The 19,403-nt window shown below is 44.6% G+C and overlaps 1 protein-coding gene across 1 annotated transcript in view; it reads right to left on the bottom strand.

Annotated features, from left to right (window-relative positions):
• The window catches only part of LRRIQ3 (leucine rich repeats and IQ motif containing 3), a 252,627-nt gene that overhangs the window by 76,744 nt on the left and 156,480 nt on the right, over positions 1-19,403 (bottom strand). The window contains exon 8 of the mRNA XM_069232440.1: positions 17,960-18,677. Coding sequence (XP_069088541.1) covers positions 17,960-18,677 — 718 coding nt within the window. The remainder of the gene's footprint in view (positions 1-17,959; positions 18,678-19,403) is intronic.

Below are 19,403 nucleotides of genomic sequence, written 5' to 3'. Positions count from 1 at the left end.
GTTACCGAAAACCTAGAAATAGACCCTACACTGGTAACCTTCCTGAAAAAATTCTCAAAAGACCCTAAGAGGGGCATTAATTGTGCGTGGCGTGGATGTCAGGACAATCTTCTTGACGTTGCTGGGCCTCTTAAGAAAATATTTGAGATGGGTTTCCACGCCCAGGAATCTGGAACACCCATTTACCCCGAAGTTCTGGTGGACTGGGCCTCTTGGGCCATGTGTTTTTGGGGAAACATCAACTGTGCTATTTCCAGCGAGAAGCAGAGTTCTATTCTTATTAATACGGACCCCAAATTGGCCGACCCTGCCACGTCTGAAGCAGGCTCCTGGGAACAAGGATTATTATTTGATGCCCCCTTCCTTAAGGAATTCTCTAAATTCGGGGCGACATATGCAAACCTGGAAAAGGCTCAGGGCTCCATCAAGAAGGTCCTTCGGCCACTTTTTACCAGGGCAGGATGCTTTAGAGGGCGAGCTTTCGGCCGCAATTTCCACCAACGTCCTCAGCAAGGCTACTACCCACAATACAAAGGAGGTTATCAAGACTCCTACTCCTTGAGCTGGTCACAACTGCTTCCAGAGAGGAAGATCCAGAAGCTCATGAGTCTCTTATCAGGACTCCAGATCTACAGGTGAGCCTAATATAAATATCAGAGATCATTTTAGGGGGCAGAACTGGATTATTTTACAGGTAAGCCTAATTGCAATATCAGATGTCATTTTAGGGGGCAAAACCGGGTTATTCCTACACAACTGGCAAACAATTACTCGGGACCCCTAGGTTCTGGAAGCAATACAAGGTTACAAGTTGGAGTTCTACAATTCCCCAGTTCAAGGGTTTTCTCCTCCCGAGATTTATTTCTCCCTACAAGATCAGGAGTTCATCTCCTCAGAGGTGTCAGACCTCCTGTCCAAGGGAGCAACTGGGGAAGTTCTTCCTCATCCTCATGGCTTCCTCAGTTCCATTTTCCTTGTGGAAAAGAAGGGTGGTGGATCCTGCCTGGTCCAAAACCTTAAAGACTTCAATGGGTGGATTGTCTATTGCCACTTCAAGATGGAGGGCATCCACTTGTTGAGAGCTATCCTGCGAGAAGGGGGCTGGATGGTCAGAACAGACTTAAAGAATGCTCACTTGACCATTCCTATTTTTCCACCTCATGGACGGTTCCTGCAATTTCTTTGACAGAGGTGTTGCTTTGAATACAAGGTCCTTCCCTTCTGTCTGTCCTCGGCCCCTTGGTGTTTCACAAAAGTGATGCACCTAATTGTGGAATCTCTTCGAGCCAAAGGGGTTCGTCTGATAATTTATCTAGATGATATCACCATCATGGCCCAGTGTCCTCTTCTAATACTTATTCACCTGGAGTGGGCTATCTCTCTCCTCCAGAACTTGAGGTTCATTGTCAACAGCCCAAAGCTGACCCCGAAGACCTCAAAAACTACCGGCCCATCTCCCTACTCCCCTTCCGTGCGAAGGTCATCGAGAAGATAGTCAACAGCCAGCTATCTCGCTTCCTGGAGGACAACAACCTACTCAACATCTCCCAATCTGGCTTCCGCAAGAACCACAGCACCAAGACCGCCCTTATCGCTGCCACCGACGACATCAGGAGCAGGCTCGACAAAGGTGAAACCGTTGCTTCATCCTCCTTGACCTTTCCACAGCCTTCGACACCGTCTGTCACTACACACTCTGCACACGCCTCCACGACGCTGGAATCCGCCACAAAGCCATGAACTGGCTCACATCCTTCCTCTCAGGCAGAACCCAAAGAGTCTGCCTCCCACCATTCCTGTCAAAAGCCACCAAGACCATCTGCGGAGTCCCCCAGAGATCCTCACTCAACCCCACCCCCTTCAATGTCTACATGGCTCCGCTCGCCAACATCGTCCGATCCCACGGCCTCAACATCGTCTCCTACGCGGACGACACTCAGCTGATCCTCTCTCTTACGAAGGACCCGGCAACCGCCACGACCAACCTCCACACCGGACTCCACGCCATCGCCAACTGGATGGAGGCAAGCAGCCTCAAACTAAACTCGGAGAAGACCTAGATCATCATCTTCGGCTCCAACAAAGCAGCATGGGACGACTCCTAGTGGCCTGCCACGTTGGGAACCGCCCCAAAGCCCACCACCCACGCACGCAACCTCGGCTTCATACTGGATTCAAGTTCACTATGACCCAGCAAGTCAACGCCATCTCATCCTTATGCTTTAACACCTTTCGCATGCTTCGCAAGACCTTCAGATGGATTCCCATTGAAACCAGAAGAACGGTCACCCACGCCCTCGTTAGCAGCAGACTGGACTACTGTAATGCACTCTACGCGGGAACAACTACCAAGCTCCAGAGAAAACTTCAGTGTATCCAGAACACCTCAGCACAACTCATACTCAACCTCCCTCACCACGAACACATCTCAGCCCACCTCAGAGACCTCCACTGGCTCCCCGTCAACAAAAGGATCACCTTCAAACTCCTGATCCACACCCACAAGGCTCTCCATGATGCCAGACCTGCCTACCTCAACAAGCGCCTCAACTTTTACACCTCGACAGGCCAGCTCCTCTCCGCCAACCTCGCCCTTGCCACCGTTCCCCGCATCCACCGTACCACAGCCAGCGGCAGATCCTTCTCCCACCTTGCCGCCAAAACCTGGAACTCCCTCCCCGTCAACCTACGTCTGACCCAGGACCTCCTGACCTTCAGGAAGCACCTCAAGACCTGGCTCTTCGAGCAGTAGCACCCCCCCAGCGCCTTGAGACCCTACCTGGTGAGTAGTACGCTTAACAAATTACTGATTGATTGATTGATTGAACAGTCAGAAGTCCATCCTGGCCCCTTCATGGTGGTGAATTCCAATCCATCCTGATGCAATTAAGTCTTCCCCCTCTCATGATCCGCAACATCAAGAAAGAACTGAGATCGATGTTGGGCAAACAGATGGTATCTCCTAGATGCATAGCAAGGATGGTGGGTCTGCTGTCCTCCTTAATACAAGCTATCTTCATGGGTCCCCTTCACTGTCAGGCCCTTCAGCGCCTCAAAATATGTCACCTCCAGAAGAGCCTCAGTTACTCAGATTCAATTCCCCTGTCCCCGGAGGTCAGGACGGAGATTCTCTGGTAACTGGAGCATATGGATGCCTGGAATGGCAGAGCGATCATTGGATCATCTCCGGAGATCGTGATTGAGTTTGATGCCAGCCATTGGTGAGCTCGCTGTGGCACGATTTCCACAGGAGGTCGTTGGTCCTGCATATAAATTGCTTGGAAGTGCTGGAGGGCTTATTTGCGATCCGCAGCCTTTCCCCAGAGAAGTCAGACTGTTGCATGCTCCTTCAGATGGACAATATTGCCGTGGTGAGGTATGTCAACATGTTATGCGGGACAAAGTCCAGAATTTTGGCGGAGATTACCAAGGATTTCTGGCATGTTTGCCATCAACACTGGATATCGGCAGTGGAGGAATATTTCCTAGGTTGCAACAACTTGGTGGCAGATTGACAGTCTTGTCACCTTTGAGACTTCAGCGATTGAAGACTACAGCCGAAAGTCTTCCAATCTCTCCATCGCCCTAGGGGTTTCTTCCTTGATAGACCACATTGCCTCCCGGCTCAACCGGCAGCTGAATCTGTTTTTTCAGCTGGCATCCGAATCCAGCGGCTTTAGTGACCGATGCAATTCTACAGGATTGGTCTCCGTTCTGAGATATTCATTCCCTCCCATCATGATGATTCCCAGGTCTTGGTTCACGCTCCTTGACAGAGGGTGGATCTGATTCTAGTGACTCCCCTGTGGAGAGCACAGGCCTGGTTTCCTGTGGTTCTGGAACTGAGTTGTTCCTCCCCGATCCTTCTGCCATCGCAATGGAATCTTCTTCTGGATCCCTTCGGCTTTCCTCATCACTCTTGTTCAGTTGGAACGCTTCTCTCTTGTGGCAAGGAAAGTTTCACAGTGAGATGGAGTCTCCCAGGACTATCGTGAGAATCTAATGAGTTTATTTCTCAGGCCTGGTCCTCGGGCACTCACAAGCACTACAACTCAGCTTGGATGTGCTGGTGTAATTGGTGCAGTGAACCGGGTGCTGATCCCTCTTCAGCAGACTGCTATTTAATTATTATTTTTTTGTCTTCGTTAGGTGCATCTAGTACAGCCTATAGATCTGTGAACAATTATAGGTCAGCCATTTCAGCAGGTCATTTGCCTGTTGACGGTAAGCCTGTAGGTGAGCTCCTTATTGTTTGCAAACTCTTGCAGGCATTTGCTTGAGTCGTCCTCCTTAACCGCAGTATTCTGCTTTATGGTATGTGAATATCATTTTGCGCTTTTTAAACTCTTGCCCGGCAAATCAATATCTTTCTAAAAAGAAACTCTCTGATAAGCTTACCATGCTGTTGTGCTTAGTTTCTTGTAAACAGGTTTCTGTTGTAAAGGCCTTGGATTTGGCAGGTAGAGTGTTCTCTCCTGAAGGGGTAACTTTTTACATTACGCATCGTACCAATTGTAATACTAGGACTGTTTCCTACCTTAGTTTTCCTGATAACTCTAAATTATGCATGGTGCAGTGCTTAAAAGAGTATGAGGTAAGTATGGATGAGTTTCGTACTGACATGGGGGGGGTCCAATTGTTGATCTCCTTGCAGAAACCTTTTTGCCCGTTTTCATCAGCTACATTGACTAGATGGATGCGATGGCTTCTGATTGAAGCAGGTACTGACACCTCCAGGTTTGGTGCTCATTCTGCCAGAGGTGCCATGACGTTTAAGTCCTTTTCATTGTGAGGACATTTTAAAGGTGTCTGATTGGTCATCTGTGTCTACATTTAAGTCGTTTTACTGTACACCTATTGTTGATGCTTCAACGGTGGAGGCTCAGCTTTAAACAAGCATAATGGGAACCGCCGGTCCTGACATAAAATAAAATATTTACCAGCATTCTGGTCAGTAATTTTTCAATTCTATTAAGGACAAGGAAGCGAGGATTATCCCACCCATTATTCTATTTTATTATTGCATTATTTTTTCCTAATTTATGATCACTTACTGCTTGGAGCTTATTTTCTGTGACGTTCTTCACTTGCAGATGTTTTTTTTTGGCGTCTTCCCTTTTTTCTCTCCCTAGTGACAATTTAATTGGGGTTTTGAAGGTTTTTCCCAGACGAGTGTTTACTTTTTCGGCATTATTTTTGCACTTGGTGATGAGGACAAGTGATCCTGGCTCTTCTTCCTGGGTGTTGCCTGAGGACAAGACGACAACTGATTGGATTGTGGTTTCTTCAGGTCCCTGTTTTCAAAGATCCATTTTCTATGGAGAGTTCAGCTGCGTTTTCAGCTAACCGACCACAGGTCTATGTGCAGAGACTGGTTCGCCGAAGTACCTCCCGTTGGAGCGGAGGTTCATTTGTTCTAGTTATGGACTTGTTACAGTTTCAGATGGTTAACTGGCTTTAATTGAGCAAAGAAAGAGGACATGTTTGACTGTCAGCAGGATATATAGGGATATACTCTATGGCTAGTCATGTGATTCTAAAGGTTACTTGGGAAATGTAGTGTTAATGCTTTCATTTTATTGGCTGTGAGAATTAAAGCAATAGAAAGAGAAGCATAATCCTCACCTCCGTGTCCTTAATAGAATTGAAAAATTCTTGAGGCGAATGCTAGAAATGTTTTTACTAACGCTCACTACGCCATCCAAAGTACGTGCTAACGCTATACTGCAGGTATTACCATTGAGCAGAAATGGGCCAGCTAAGACCCGATAAGGGAAACGTGCCACGTAGTGTTGTCACCCAATATCCAAGGAAAGAATGCCAAACTCATAGCACAAAGTGGTGGCCATTTTGGAGAGCTGATTACTAGTACTGTCCTTTCATATTTTCCAAAACTTTCAGCATGGCTCAATGTATAAACAATAGCATCTAAGAATATACTAACTTTTGCTATTTTGCTATCCAGGAAGAAACAGGCTCACTAAAACCGACACAGAGAACAAGTGACACATAGTATCATCACCCAGTAGCCAAAGAAAAAATTGCAAACTCATGACAAAAAGTGGCAGCCATATTGAAGAGGTGATTACTGATCCTATCCTTTCATATCTTCCAAAACGGCTAATTTCAGCACGGCTTAGTGTATGAACAATAGCATCTAAAGATATACTAAACACTTTTAGAGACAAAAGGGGCAAAACCGGCAAAGCCCTCTTCAAAGCTATTACCTTAGTCCAAAAAAATAGACCAAACCTAAATAAAAACAATAGACCAATAGAAAATAACACATAGAATACTCATGAATTCATCAAAAAGAGGCAGTCCCTAACCTAACAACAAATTTAACAAATGCCAATCCAAGAAATACCACCACCAAAGGCCCATAGATACATAGATTTCTAGTGATCTCCATCCTGTCTTGCAAAATACAAAACTAGGACACTATAAAGCATTTTCCCATGGTATCCTATCATTGAGGCCCCTGGAAACGGAGTCCAAAAAAACCCATCCAGAATACCTCTCTCTTTTTATGAAATGCATTTATGTAACCGGTAAAATCATTGGAAGTTTTCTAAAGAATGGTCCATTGAAGATCATGTTCTGTATGCCCCTGTTCCAAACAATGTGGAACAAGAAGGGCCTGAATTATTTTGTTCCAAATAGCGGACTTATGCTCACTAAATCTGATCTTAAATTGTCTCATAATTTCGCCATGATAGCCTAAGTTACAAGGAGAGGAAATTATACAAAAAAACATTACTGCTTTTACAGTTAGTCATACTTTCGAGAGGCACTTTTTTGTTGTTGTATACTAAAACTTCAGATGTAATAGCATTCTTACAGGCATGGCACTGTCCACAATGATGATTAGGCCCCACAATGGAACTCCGTGTAAACTGAGACTGTTTCTTTATCCTAGCCCTAACCAATCTGTCCTGTAGATTGACTATTCTGTTTGAAAGCAAAAACAGGCTTGGGCAAAATCAAGCCATTTTCACTTCTATTCAGAATACTCCATTTGGCGTTGATCACTTGTCTCATCTTGTTGTTTATACTGGAGTGTCTTACTACAGAGACCAAACTCTTGATTTTCTCTCTGCTAGTTGGTAAACGTACTGTCATTGAACCTGGCTCTCTTATACGCGTCAAGTCTCCTTGGGTAGCCCCTTTTGAGACTTCATTCTCTCAGAGTAACTGCATTCCTATCATACTCTCATAGGGTACTACAATTCTGCTGAATATGGAGGAATTGGCCAAAAGGTATCCTCTGCCATTGACACAGTGGACAGAAACTCTCAAAATGTTATAAAGTATTATGTGCAGTTGGTTTGATATAGAGAGATACATGGAGTTGTCTTTCTTCAAAAATCCAAATATCTAAAAACTCTTCCTTTTTGTTGTCCACCTTCAGGTAAATTTAGGTTTATCAATCACTCAGTAAATTCATTAAGAGTATCAATGTCTTCTTCCCAGATGAAGACGATATCATCCAAGTATCGAGCCCAACTTCTAACAACTTCATTGTAGATACTTCTCCTTTCGCATTGGCTCAAGTATATACATTCGCCACACTGGGGGCACAAGAAGCCCCCATACTGACACCCTTGATTTGTTTCTAAATGTTACTGTCAAATTCAAAATAATTATCATACAACACAATTTCCAAACATTGTAAGATGAAAGAAGTAGGGAGCCCAGGAGCTTCTTCAAGATGCACTGATATAATTGCATCAAGCTCCCCCTTGAGGAATGTTAGTGTAGAGGGCCTTGATGCCCATGGTCACCAAGAATTTCCTATTGGGATTACATTTGAGGCCTTCTACCTTGGTGATCATGCGGGCAGTGCCTTTCACGAAAGAAGTGAATTTGTTCATCAATGGTTTTAGAAAGGTGCTGATGTATTTAGACAGTGGTTTGATTACAGATAATATCAGATACAGTGGGCCTAAAGGGAGGGCCATGTACATCTTTGTGAATCTTAGGCACCTGATATATAATAAAGCGCTGGTAGTTTGTAGTTACTCAAATTCAGACTTAGATATCAGATTGTCATGAAGCGCCCTCTCACAAATATTCTCACAAATATTCTCAATCTTGGAACAAATGGCCTTGGTAGGGTCACTTCTAATGCTCCTATAATGTTCTGGATTGGAGAGCATAAGTCTCATCATTATTTTATATGTCTCTGAATCCAGCAACACTATTCAACCACCCTTATTACAGGATTTAACCATGACTGAGTTGTTGCTTTGTAAATCATGCAGCACTATATATTGTTCTTTGGAGAGATTATTACATCTGGGTTCTGGAACACATTTTAATAGTTTCTTTATTTTAGTAATCACAGACCTCTTAAAGATTGCAACCTCAGAGTGGATAAATTCTGAAGGGGGTTTTGATAGATTGGTTTCAGCTATATACTCCCTATTAAAAAATAACTTTTTAAGCCTGATTCTGTAAAAGAATGTGTGTAAATCCTTAATAAGTTCAATCTTATTTATCCTTTGGCTGGGGACAAATGTTAAATCCTTGGCAAGTACTTCATTAGCAGCCTGTCCAAAAGAAAAATTGGTAAGATTGAAAATAGGGGGCCTGTCCGATGAATTTATGGCTTCCAGTATTGCTGTTGACGTGTCTGGAGATAATGATGGGACTGGTCCGGATGGTAATGAAACCTCCCTATTCGTCGGTTATGGTGTTGATCTCGAAACCCTCCTCTCCCCCCTTCCTGTTCTAAAGAAAAAGTGTTGTTATTGGGGGGTAGTTGTTGTCGTCTTTCAGTGAAGTTGTCAATATCTGTTGGACCTGCCTTCCCCATTGGATTCAGAAATATCAAAAAACGTGATCCCCTGCCTTCTGTTTATACTTAAGCTACTGTTAGTGGCTACAAGGGAATCTTCTGCATAAAGGTTTTGACACTGATAGGGATATGACCTTTCCTGTATAAATAAAACCTTGTCTTTTCTTAAGCAAAGTGAGTACACATGAAAAACATCAAGGTTAAGCTAAGGTCCCACTGTGGCATCACAAACGGCTTGAGGGGGAACATGTACGTCAACCCTTTACTAAACCACAACACAACAGATGATTTACGTAAGGATGGTTGGTCCAATAAATGAAGAAGGGCTGAAAGGGCTGACAAATTACCTTGGGGATCTCATTACTGGGAGACGTATGGAAGGGAGAAACACTAAAATTCTTTCAGGAATTACAGACAAAGTTCCAACTATCCCGAACACAATTTTTTAGATATCTTCAACTCAGATATGCCATAGGAACACAACTCCCCAAGAGCCTGCTACCGGAATTTAGCCCCCTTGAGGCCAAAACACTAATGGGAAACATGGGAGGGAAAGGGGTTTCACAACTCTATAAAATGCTGATTAACAATACGCCAGGAGACGTGAACTCGATGAGGATTGGGTGGGAGACTTGGAATGGGCAGAAGCACTAGAAGCCCCCAAAACCCTAGCCATATCGGCAAAACTACGCACCGTACAATTTTACTACCTACATAAAGCATATCTGGCGCCTAATAGGCTTTCACGGGTGGGACTATGGCCGAACAGCCGCTGCCCCCGATGCGACAGGGAGCGCGCAGACTTCTTCCATATGGTCTGGTCTTATCCGATCTTACAGATCTACTGGGGAAAGGTGCTAAGTGACTTAAATAAGACAATAGGGACGGAGCTCTAACTCTCCGCCACTATGGTACTACTGGGGATTATGGAGGGGGGGCTGAGGTCACGGACCAACCGAGCTTTCATTGGGACGGCCTTGTTGGTGGCCAAAAGAGACATAGCTGCAGCATGGACCTCGTCTGCCGGCCCATCCCTGCAGAAATGGAGAAAGGGAGTAGACTGGTGTGCAGTCCAAGAGAAACAAATATATGAATCAAGAGGATGCCCCCGGAAATATGAAAAGATATGGGGCCCCTGGCTCAGAACACTGTCATAGACTAGACTGGACCGTCCTCCCCCCAACCGAGCGAGATCAGGGTAATACATATGCCCTCCCCCGAGAGGAAAGGGAAGTATATGTACACAACAAATGTATAACATTGAACTGTCTGGTTGTACCTGTGCTAAAAGGTTGTTGCCATAATTCTTTGAAAACAATAGAATTGGTTTATAAAAAATAAAGAATAAAAAGCCCAATGAAAGACTTTGCTGGAACAAAGATAAAACAAACAAGAGAATGTCCAACAGCTTTGCTTGGAAGGAGTTAGTCTTCTGTATACCACACCAGGCCACAAATATGACCCAGTGCATGGCATAATGGATTTAATGGATGGGTGCCTGGCAGCAAGGTTGATATCCACCACTTCAGGCACATGCCTCAATGCAGTTAGTTGCAGCTGCTCAATTTCCACGCATGTAGGTGTAGATTGCCCAGTTTCAGGTGAAAGACCCTGACCTGTTGCTAAGGTGGTCCTTGCAAGGTGGCCTCTGCAAAGTAGTACCCTGATCGGAAGACAAATGCTAATGTCCAGAAGCTCCACGTACCACACCCTCCTGTCCCAATTTGGAACCACTACAATGATTTGGGCCTGATTTGTTACAGAATTTGGAGCAAGAAGGGCAGGGAAATGAAGGTGTACAGGAGTTCCATGTTATATTCCAGCCAGAATGCAATTCAAAACAAGAATTCCAGTGGAAACTCCAGTGCATAAAACATTTGATGGTTTGAACTTGGTGGATGAGTTAAAACGGTGATGGATATCTTGTCCGTCAAAATCTAAAAAACACTGGATATAATGGGATTTAGATTTCAGCGGACTGGATATTTGTCACCGTTATGACGGAGTAATCCAGCCACTGAGTTCTAAATCAGGCCCTAAGTGTTCTTGACTGCACCAAAAAGATCTAATTGGAGTTCTCATGACACCATGTGCCAGTTCAAGATGCAGACACCACTTGTAGGCCCATAGACACCACCTGCTCAGTTGGTCCAATTAACAATGAACTGAGATTCACAGTAATTAAGAGTAGGGGGAATGAGTGATTACCTGTGGCTGAGATTAATTCAAGCATTGCACCCATTACTTTATGGTACTTTTCATTGTGACACCATGAGTGTGATGGGCATGCCAGTCGTGGGTCACTTGGTCACTGTTCTACTGAGACCAAGCTGCACCTGAGTGAAGAGGCCCAACTAGGCAGAAACTAGTCTTGAGTTGCTTGGTGCTCCAGGTGAGAGTGAACCTAAATGGCAGTTCAGGCTGCACTGTTCAAAATGGAGTAGGACCAAGGCTGGTTTCCATACCACTGTGTCTAATCTAAGGTGGCAAAACAACAAGGGACTGAGATCCAGTCCCAAAAAGTTACCTGTGGCTGAAATTAATTTCATTACTCCATCCATCATTTGCTGTATTTTTCATTTTGATGCCAGGAGTGTGACGGGTATTCCCAGTCGTGGGGCCTGTGCTCACTGTGACACAGTGACCCAGCTGCACCTAACTGAAGGTGCCCACCTAGGCTAAAACTGGTCTTGGGTTGCCTGTGCTCCATTTCAGAGAGGACCTAGATTGGCAGTTCGGGCTAGACTGTTGAAGCAGCACCAAGGCTCATTTGGAAATGGCTGTGATTAATCTTAGGATGGAGTGGAATGTGGCCCATCATACTTAGCAGTTGCTGAGATTAATTCAAGCATTCCATCCATCACTTTTGTGTATTTTTTAGAGTTTGTCTGCTCTGGCATTCAGGGACCTTGCCAGGTTGTTCATGATCAGGAAAATGCACTGATGGTCCAACCACCACAACAGAACCAGATCCTCATGCCACAGACCCCACGCCGCCATGCTTGTTGTGATACATTATGGCAGTGCTGTTGTTCGCAAGAACCTGCATCAACCTTCCTTTAATGGATAACAAGAAGGCCTTCAGAGTCAAATGAATCAGCCTCAACTAGAGCTGACTGATGTGGAGCCAGCCCTTCACTGGAGACCAGAGTCCGCTGATTTCCATCTCTCCAGATAGCCTCCTCCAGTACAGCAGGGATGTGCTGGACCAACTATGTTTGAGAAGCAACCACTGTATATCTTGAGCTGTCTTCTCCGAGACCTGGATAACATTGGTTATACTGCCTTGCTGCTGGGCCTACAGAGCCTGCATGTGTCACCTGGCATAGCTTACAAGGGGGATGCAGGAAGCTAAGAAGCCAAGAAGCCTCAGGGTCACTCTTGCCATGATCCAGGTTCGGGTCTCAAATATCGGGATCACAGCTTAAATGTCCTAGACTTGTTGCGAGGAGGGGAAAGCCCTGAACTTCACTGTGTCCAGTGCTACTCCAGTAAATGGAAGCCTCTGTGAAGCAGTCAGGTGGGACACTGGCTTGATGATATTGAACTCCAACAATGTCAATTGGTTCATCATCGTCTGGAGGTGGTTCACGACTGACAGTGACGAGCCTCCCTTTAAGAGCCAGGTATGGCAGTTTTACAGACCTCCAAAGATGGGCAACAACCACCATCATCAAATTCGTGAAAAACAGAGGGGAGCTAGTGAGGCCAAAAGGGAGCTCAGCAAACTGTAAATACTCCTGGTTTGCCTTGACCTATGCAGATAACATGTGTGGACCTGAAAGACTGGTATATGAAAGTACATGTCCTGCATGACCAAGGACACAGTTCAGTTTAGTGTGTCCAGAGCAGGCATAATCTGGGTGAGCATGAATAATATGAATTTGTCCTCCTGCATGAAAGAATTCAGAAGCTGAATGTCAAGAATAGGTCTGAGTCCCTTATCTTCTACAGAATGAGGAAAGGGCTAGATTAATAACCCCCTACTCTTTCTACCAGAAACCTTTCAATAGCACCACTGGAGACCAGTATGGACAGGTGTTCATCTGAAATCTGCTCTTTAGTGTAAGTAATAGTGGCACGGCAGAAAGAAATAGAAGGGCATAACCTTTTTTAATGATCTTTAAGACCCATCTGTCAGACGTCAAGGATTACCAACCTGGGAGGAATTGTTTAATTCTGCCTTTTACCAGTTGGGCTCGTACCGCTAAATATGAATTAAAGTTGTTTAGTGGCTGTTGTAGCAGGGGAAGAGGAATTGAAAAACCGATACCTCTGCTGAGTGACATGCTGTCCGCCAGACCCATGTCCACGTCCTCGAAAAGACTGAGGTGCCAACTGCATAGGTTGTAAAGGCTGTCTCTGTCAATATGCTAGCGTCCTGGAAGACTCTTTAGACATCCTGTACTCAGTGGCGGCTGGTGACATTTGAAAGTGGTAGGGCGTAAAAGTTGGGTATGACTTTTATGTAGCGAGCAAGCTTAATGGACAAACATGGGCTCCAAGGTGAGTTCACCTCCCAAGATTTTTTTTTTAAATGATTAACAAATGGTGCATCTGAAAGCAAATTAATTTAGTGAGAAAGCAAGGTTTATAAACCAGTGGGAACGTATAGTCTTTACTAAACACACTAAAAACTTCCCCAAATCTTACTGCATTAATACGTTCAACAGTTGCTTTAATGTGCAAATTGTACAGTGCAACAACCTCAGACCCATTAAAGTGTGTGCTTGACAAGTGTCTTGCACTGCATGCAGCATAAACGTTGGAACAAAATGTTTTAACCAGGCATCAGGAAGCAACTACAGCTGTTAGCTGCAACCAATCATACAGAACCAAGCGCAGACAGATCTCTAGGTGGGATGAAAAAAGTGGGGGTTCTCTAAAAGGAAAGATGTAAAAGGAATTTCTGTGATTCGTATAGTGTGCTACTCAGCCTGTATTTTGGTTTCTCTCTGAGATGTTACTGCATCCAGAAATATAACACAACAACTGACATACAACTAAAACCTGTCAGAACTATTGGCTTTGTCAATGGTTGTTAGCTGTTTAAGATAAATGAGTAACAACAATGATTAGTTATAAGTAATTAACAATGGAAATGCTTCAATTCTGAAATTGTGAGACTGTGAATTAAATATTATTGAGGCCTAAAGAAGGAGTATTGCCTTCAGTTATGTGTGCTTTATGTTAGCTATATATCCCCTTTTTCTCTTCACATCTCATCCATCTGCACATTTTCAAGTCCTCTCGTTCATCTTCAGCACACTCTTTTCCCTCCCCTGAATGCACTCCCTCGAATCTCCCTCATTTTACCACCCAAACATACACTGCGCTCATTCACATTTAAGCACTTTATTTTATTTTGCTTTTGCCGTCTAAATATTTTGACCACTACGCACCCCTGCACACACATTTACACCAGTTGCTGCTCGTGGTGCATTAAAGGGGCGTGATCGCACTGGGAGGGTGGCTCGGAAACAAAAACATTAAATTAAAAAAGAAAAGAAAAAAAAGAAAAACCTACCTGCGCGCCACACAGCCGCTCCTCCTTCCCCTCAGCAGGCACAGACTCCCAGCCTGCCCTGCTCTGAGCAGCGTCAGGACTGACTGCAGCGCCCAGCCAGGGCACTCCCATGCAGAGTGGGAACCTGCGCTTGCTCTCTCCAGGGCAGCAACACAATGTGCATGTGTGTTTGGCCGGCCCGAAACGGCTGTCCAAACACACATGCGCACTGAGGGGAGTGCACAGTGTACTTCCCTCGTCCCTGTCATCCCCCATGGCCCTGCCCCTTTAAAAACAGAAGGGTAGTAAACGCAGTTTATTATCCTTTCGTTGTTAAAGTTTTGCACCTACTGCTGCTCACGGGTGGACGATGCTCCTCCGCCACAACGGAGGAGCCGCCACTGATTTATACTGAATTTAATTTGCAGCTGGAATATATGACCATTGTTTTGTGTGCTCTGCAGAGAGACCAACCCACTGTCTGGCACTCTGCTTTGCCTTCGGCCTCAGCACCAATGCTCTCAATCAAAGCCCCTCAAAAACACCTGGCACAAGTCAAAGTATGCACTACGCAAGAGTAATACAATGTACAGAAACAAAGCATGATGAAACAGCTAACTCTCTTGGGGAATGCAACACTAAGTAAAACATGTAAAATAAGAGGAACTAAATGGCCAAGTGGGACAAGGGGTCTCAGTACAATGAAAATAACATAAGACTAGCATTATAACACATACTGTTATCAAAGACAAGGCACTACATCACACTTGCTTGCATCCACTCCTACTCCGTGACGAATAAGGAAAGGCAAAGATGTATGCCTATGAATGACAGATGGCTGCCATCACGCAGGGATGAAGCCTCCGATGCCCAAAATCATGGTGCTAAAAGCATCACTGGCCTATAGTGTGTACTGTCATAGATCACCATCGAAATGAAGGGCTTTAGAGCAGTCAGCCCTGTGTCGTGCATCACAGTGTAGAAGGTTGATTTACTGCCTGGCTTCAGTCTTGTGTTTCAAAGCGAGACAGCCCAGACCTAAATTCATTGATTTGTTTAGGTATGCGATCTTATCTCTAAACAAATCGATCTATTTAATATTTTTTATATGAATGTGTAGGAATTCCAGAGGGGCGCAGCCCCTAAGCCTTAAAAGAGAACACCCACCCCCCCCTGTACTGATACGGGAACGTTTTGGCAGGAGTCAACCGTCCAAAGAGTGTGCCATAGTTCTGCTATCCTTAAAGCGCTTCAACACAGAGTCTGTCTTTTCATCAAAAATGTGTGACCCCCTCAAAGGGCAAATCCAGGAGACGTGCCTGTACATCACCAGTGAAACCTATGGAATGCATCCTTGTGTGAAGATGAAGTACAACACTAGTGCTGACTGCTATCCACAGACAATCCATGGTAGCCAGACCTGTGTAGATACCATATCTGGCTATGTTCTGTGTATCATGAATTGTTTGCGACGGAGGCCCTAGGATCTTTTGGGGCTGCTAGCAATATATTGCTGTCCATGTCCCAGAGTGCGTGTGTAACAACCCAGCAAACATACATCATTAACTTATCGCAGTGTTAGACTGGCAGAGGGAAAAGTATTTGCCAAAAGCCTAACCCCTGTTGGATTCTCTGTCAGGAGGAGTGGCTAGAAAAGAGTTAGATTTCACCTTACTGGTCAAGGTCTGCACAATACAGTTCTCTGGGGTGGGGTGCATGGTGAGAAAATCTAGTCACCTGTCTGTTCTCAGGTGGGGCAGAAGAAGGTTTCAACTAAGTGGGCATCGAAGTAACTATGAGGCACTGTGGAAGAGAATCAAGGGCTCCAAAGTAGCTGCCCCAGGATGTAAATTCTCTGTCAGAACATTTGTTTTAGTCTCAATGGAGTGTCCCAACTACCCTTTGGGCCACTATCGCAAATGAAACACTGTCTTCAGTTGGCAGCCTAAGTGGTGAGTCAAGCTCTGTCTCAGGCAAGGTGTCTAGCCCACTGGTATTCCATAAATCCATGTGTAAGATTCCCTCAGTATAGTGAGGCGGAAGGAATCGATCCCAACCACCATCATCATCAATATCCTGAGATGTCCCATCTTCTGGATTAGGATAAGATAACGGAGACTCGCTGATGGATGAGATGTGGCAGAGTCAGTGGGATGGAGTCAGGTTGCATTATGACCGGATGCATTTTTGTGATTTTGTGCAATGACATCGGTTGATCTTAAGCTAACGTCAGTTCGGAGTCTGACCAGGTCCTGTCCTGCCACTGGCAGCATCTGAACTGGTGCCAGTGTAGCAGAGGCTGGCATGAATCTTTAGCTGGAGTAGAAGCCTGAACCAGAGTTGGTATTACCCAACCGGATGACCTTGCGGGTCCATGGCGCCTGAAGGCAAAACTGGGAGCCAGAAGCACACACAACATTTTCAGCATGGGCTCCTCGAAGTCCCCTGATCTGCTGTGGTGTTGATGGCAAGTTTGGAAAATCTGGAACATATTGGGACCAGCTGAGGAAAGGGTTCTGTGACTGGAGACCTCGAAAAGGTGTGACTAACATTGCTATGCCATCACGCCTTCTTTTTGGAATCAGTGAGAGGTTGGCATGGAGTCCTGCTTTGCTTTCATAAGCTTGCACTTCCGTTTTGACTTTGACTTACTGAAGGCCCTTCAGTGCGAAGTTGAGCAACTACAGGAATAGCCTTGGGACAGTTGGCTCATGAGACTTGGAACATGAGCTTGACTTACACAAAGGCTGCAACTATTTTTCAGTACCAGATAGCTTCACCTTCCGGTCTCAGATCATCTGAGTGCATGAGGGTGCAGTTATTGCTCAACACTGGGTTGTGGTCCAACTCCAGAGACCAAAGCCAATTTCATGAATATGGTAATTTCGATGTTCTGGATGCTTTTTTAAGAGCCCATTGCGGAATATTATTGGAATGATGGAAATTAGCACCTATAAAATAGGCCATAAGAGTCCCAGCATATTTCTGTATGAAAGTGGTGCATTGGGAATGCAATTCAGTGCGCCCCTGCAACCTCCACTCCCTTGTAGACATATTTATCTGACATCAGGGGTGGCTCCTCCGCTATGGTGTGTTGACCCTCCCACCACAAGCAGCAGCAGCTGCAAAACTTTTACAAGAAAACGATCATAAATTATGTTTATAATAGTTTTCTTGTAAAAGGGGCAGGACCACAGGCGATGACAGGGGCTGAGGGGGGAGTGCACAGCACTCCTCCCTAAGTGTGCATGTATGTTTGGCTCATCGTCCCGGGCCGGACAAACATACATGAGCACTAGGCTCTCCAACCCAGCACTGCATTGCCCGGCTGGAGATCAGGCAGAGACCCTCACTCTGCCTCGGAGCACCCAGCCCAATCCTAATGCTGCTTTCATGCTGCCAGCAGCATGAAAGTTTCATAAGGATTGGATGTAGGGCAGGCTGGGAGCCTGTGTCTGCAGTGGAAGAGAGGAGAGGAGCACAGCAGCGCGAAAGGTACTTTTTAAAATTATTATATTTATATTTTGGTGTCCCCTCCCCACCACGTGCCGCCCGCTCCGTTTCCCTTGCGCGAGCCACAGCTGTCTTACACAAGGTACATTTTACAACTAAACCAGACAGTACAATTCACTGTTTCTATATAATTGTCATACCTGTATTCTTTTAGATCGTTCGTCAATAATCTCTGTTCTATTTGCTGTTGTCGTAGTCCCTCCAAAACTCTCTTTTTTTCCAGTGCAGTATCTTCTCTGAATACGGCTCTATCATGGTTTAGTAGAGTTTTTGTCATTGAAGTATGTTTAGTTCTAAAAACCTGAACAAATGTATTTTCCACTTGTTTAAGTTTCTTCTGCTCTAAAAACTGGCTGTACCGCTCTTTCATATTTTCAACATGTTGTGAGTGCCTGAACTGCAGTTTTAAAACGGCATTTTGTAGTTTCAAACCATCTATTTCACGTTGTCTTAAGGCGTCACTCCTTTTTTCCAGTAAAAATTCGTTCACACTCACTTTTGCTTCTTTATTGGCTGATTGTGTAAGGGCAACCTTGTGCATCTTTTCCATCTGTATTTCATTTCGCTGCCTCGCTGTGTATGCCTTATCAATAGCGTAAAATGCAGCGAATTTTGCATAGTTGTAGGTTTTGCTAGAAACCTTCTTCTCCGAGCTGTTCTCTCTGCTGTGCAACACATTATGTTTTTGTTGTCCGATTGAATGAAAAAGATTATCAGAATGCCGAATGTCATCAGCTGCCTCCTTGTGCAATATTAGCATTTTAGTCATTGAGTCTGGTTTGTGAAGTCTTGACTTGAATCCGGAAAGTCTAAATTGTATTTTTCCATTGTCTTCTAAATCAGGTTCATTTGAAGGCTCTAGATGACATAAAATACGCCATTAAGCTAAAAACATAAACGGCAACAGGAACAGCCTTCATTTTTAAACTTGGTCCATTTCTTTGATTGTGTAATGAATGGACTTACGAATATCTCATAATTTGTGAAAATTGATAAGGTTCTTTCATGTCAAATCATAAAAGCAGACTCAAATAAAAAAGTACTAATCTCATCACAAAAAATATGGCACGAGTATTAGCAAACTAGAAATAGAGATACACGCACTAGTCCTCGTTTTCTTGTGAATTACATTAAAGGCCTCAATCAGACTGTGTTTCAAACTGTACTATAGGACACAAACATTTTTTTTACCAGATTTTCCATTTAGCACACACCAGTCAAAGCGTGTTTGTATTTGCAGTCACACGTTTCTCTACGTGTCACCTGGAAGGAACTGCAGGCACCAAGTTGAGAAAAAAAGGACATACGATGTACAAAATTGATCAAACATTCCCCATTGCACTGTACATAGTGTAAAAGCTGGTATCATGTAGCACAACCAACCCGATAACGTGCGGGAATGGCGCTATTTGTACCCGAACACAGAACTCCGAAAGAATCCATGTGAGGGTATTGATGGCAGATCACAGTGGTCAAAAACATCCATACCCATAATCATTCAAGGAAATCAAAAAAGAAAGCTCCCCTTGAGACAACATTTGTGCCTCTGACATGAAGCGTCAATCAAATACAACAATAAAGTGA

The sequence above is a fragment of the Pleurodeles waltl genome, chromosome 4_2, assembly GCF_031143425.1.
Source record: "Pleurodeles waltl isolate 20211129_DDA chromosome 4_2, aPleWal1.hap1.20221129, whole genome shotgun sequence".
Taxonomy (NCBI): Eukaryota; Metazoa; Chordata; class Amphibia; order Caudata; family Salamandridae; genus Pleurodeles; species Pleurodeles waltl.
Note: the sequence above shows the minus strand (reverse complement) of the source record. Positions and strands in the feature narration are given on the sequence as shown.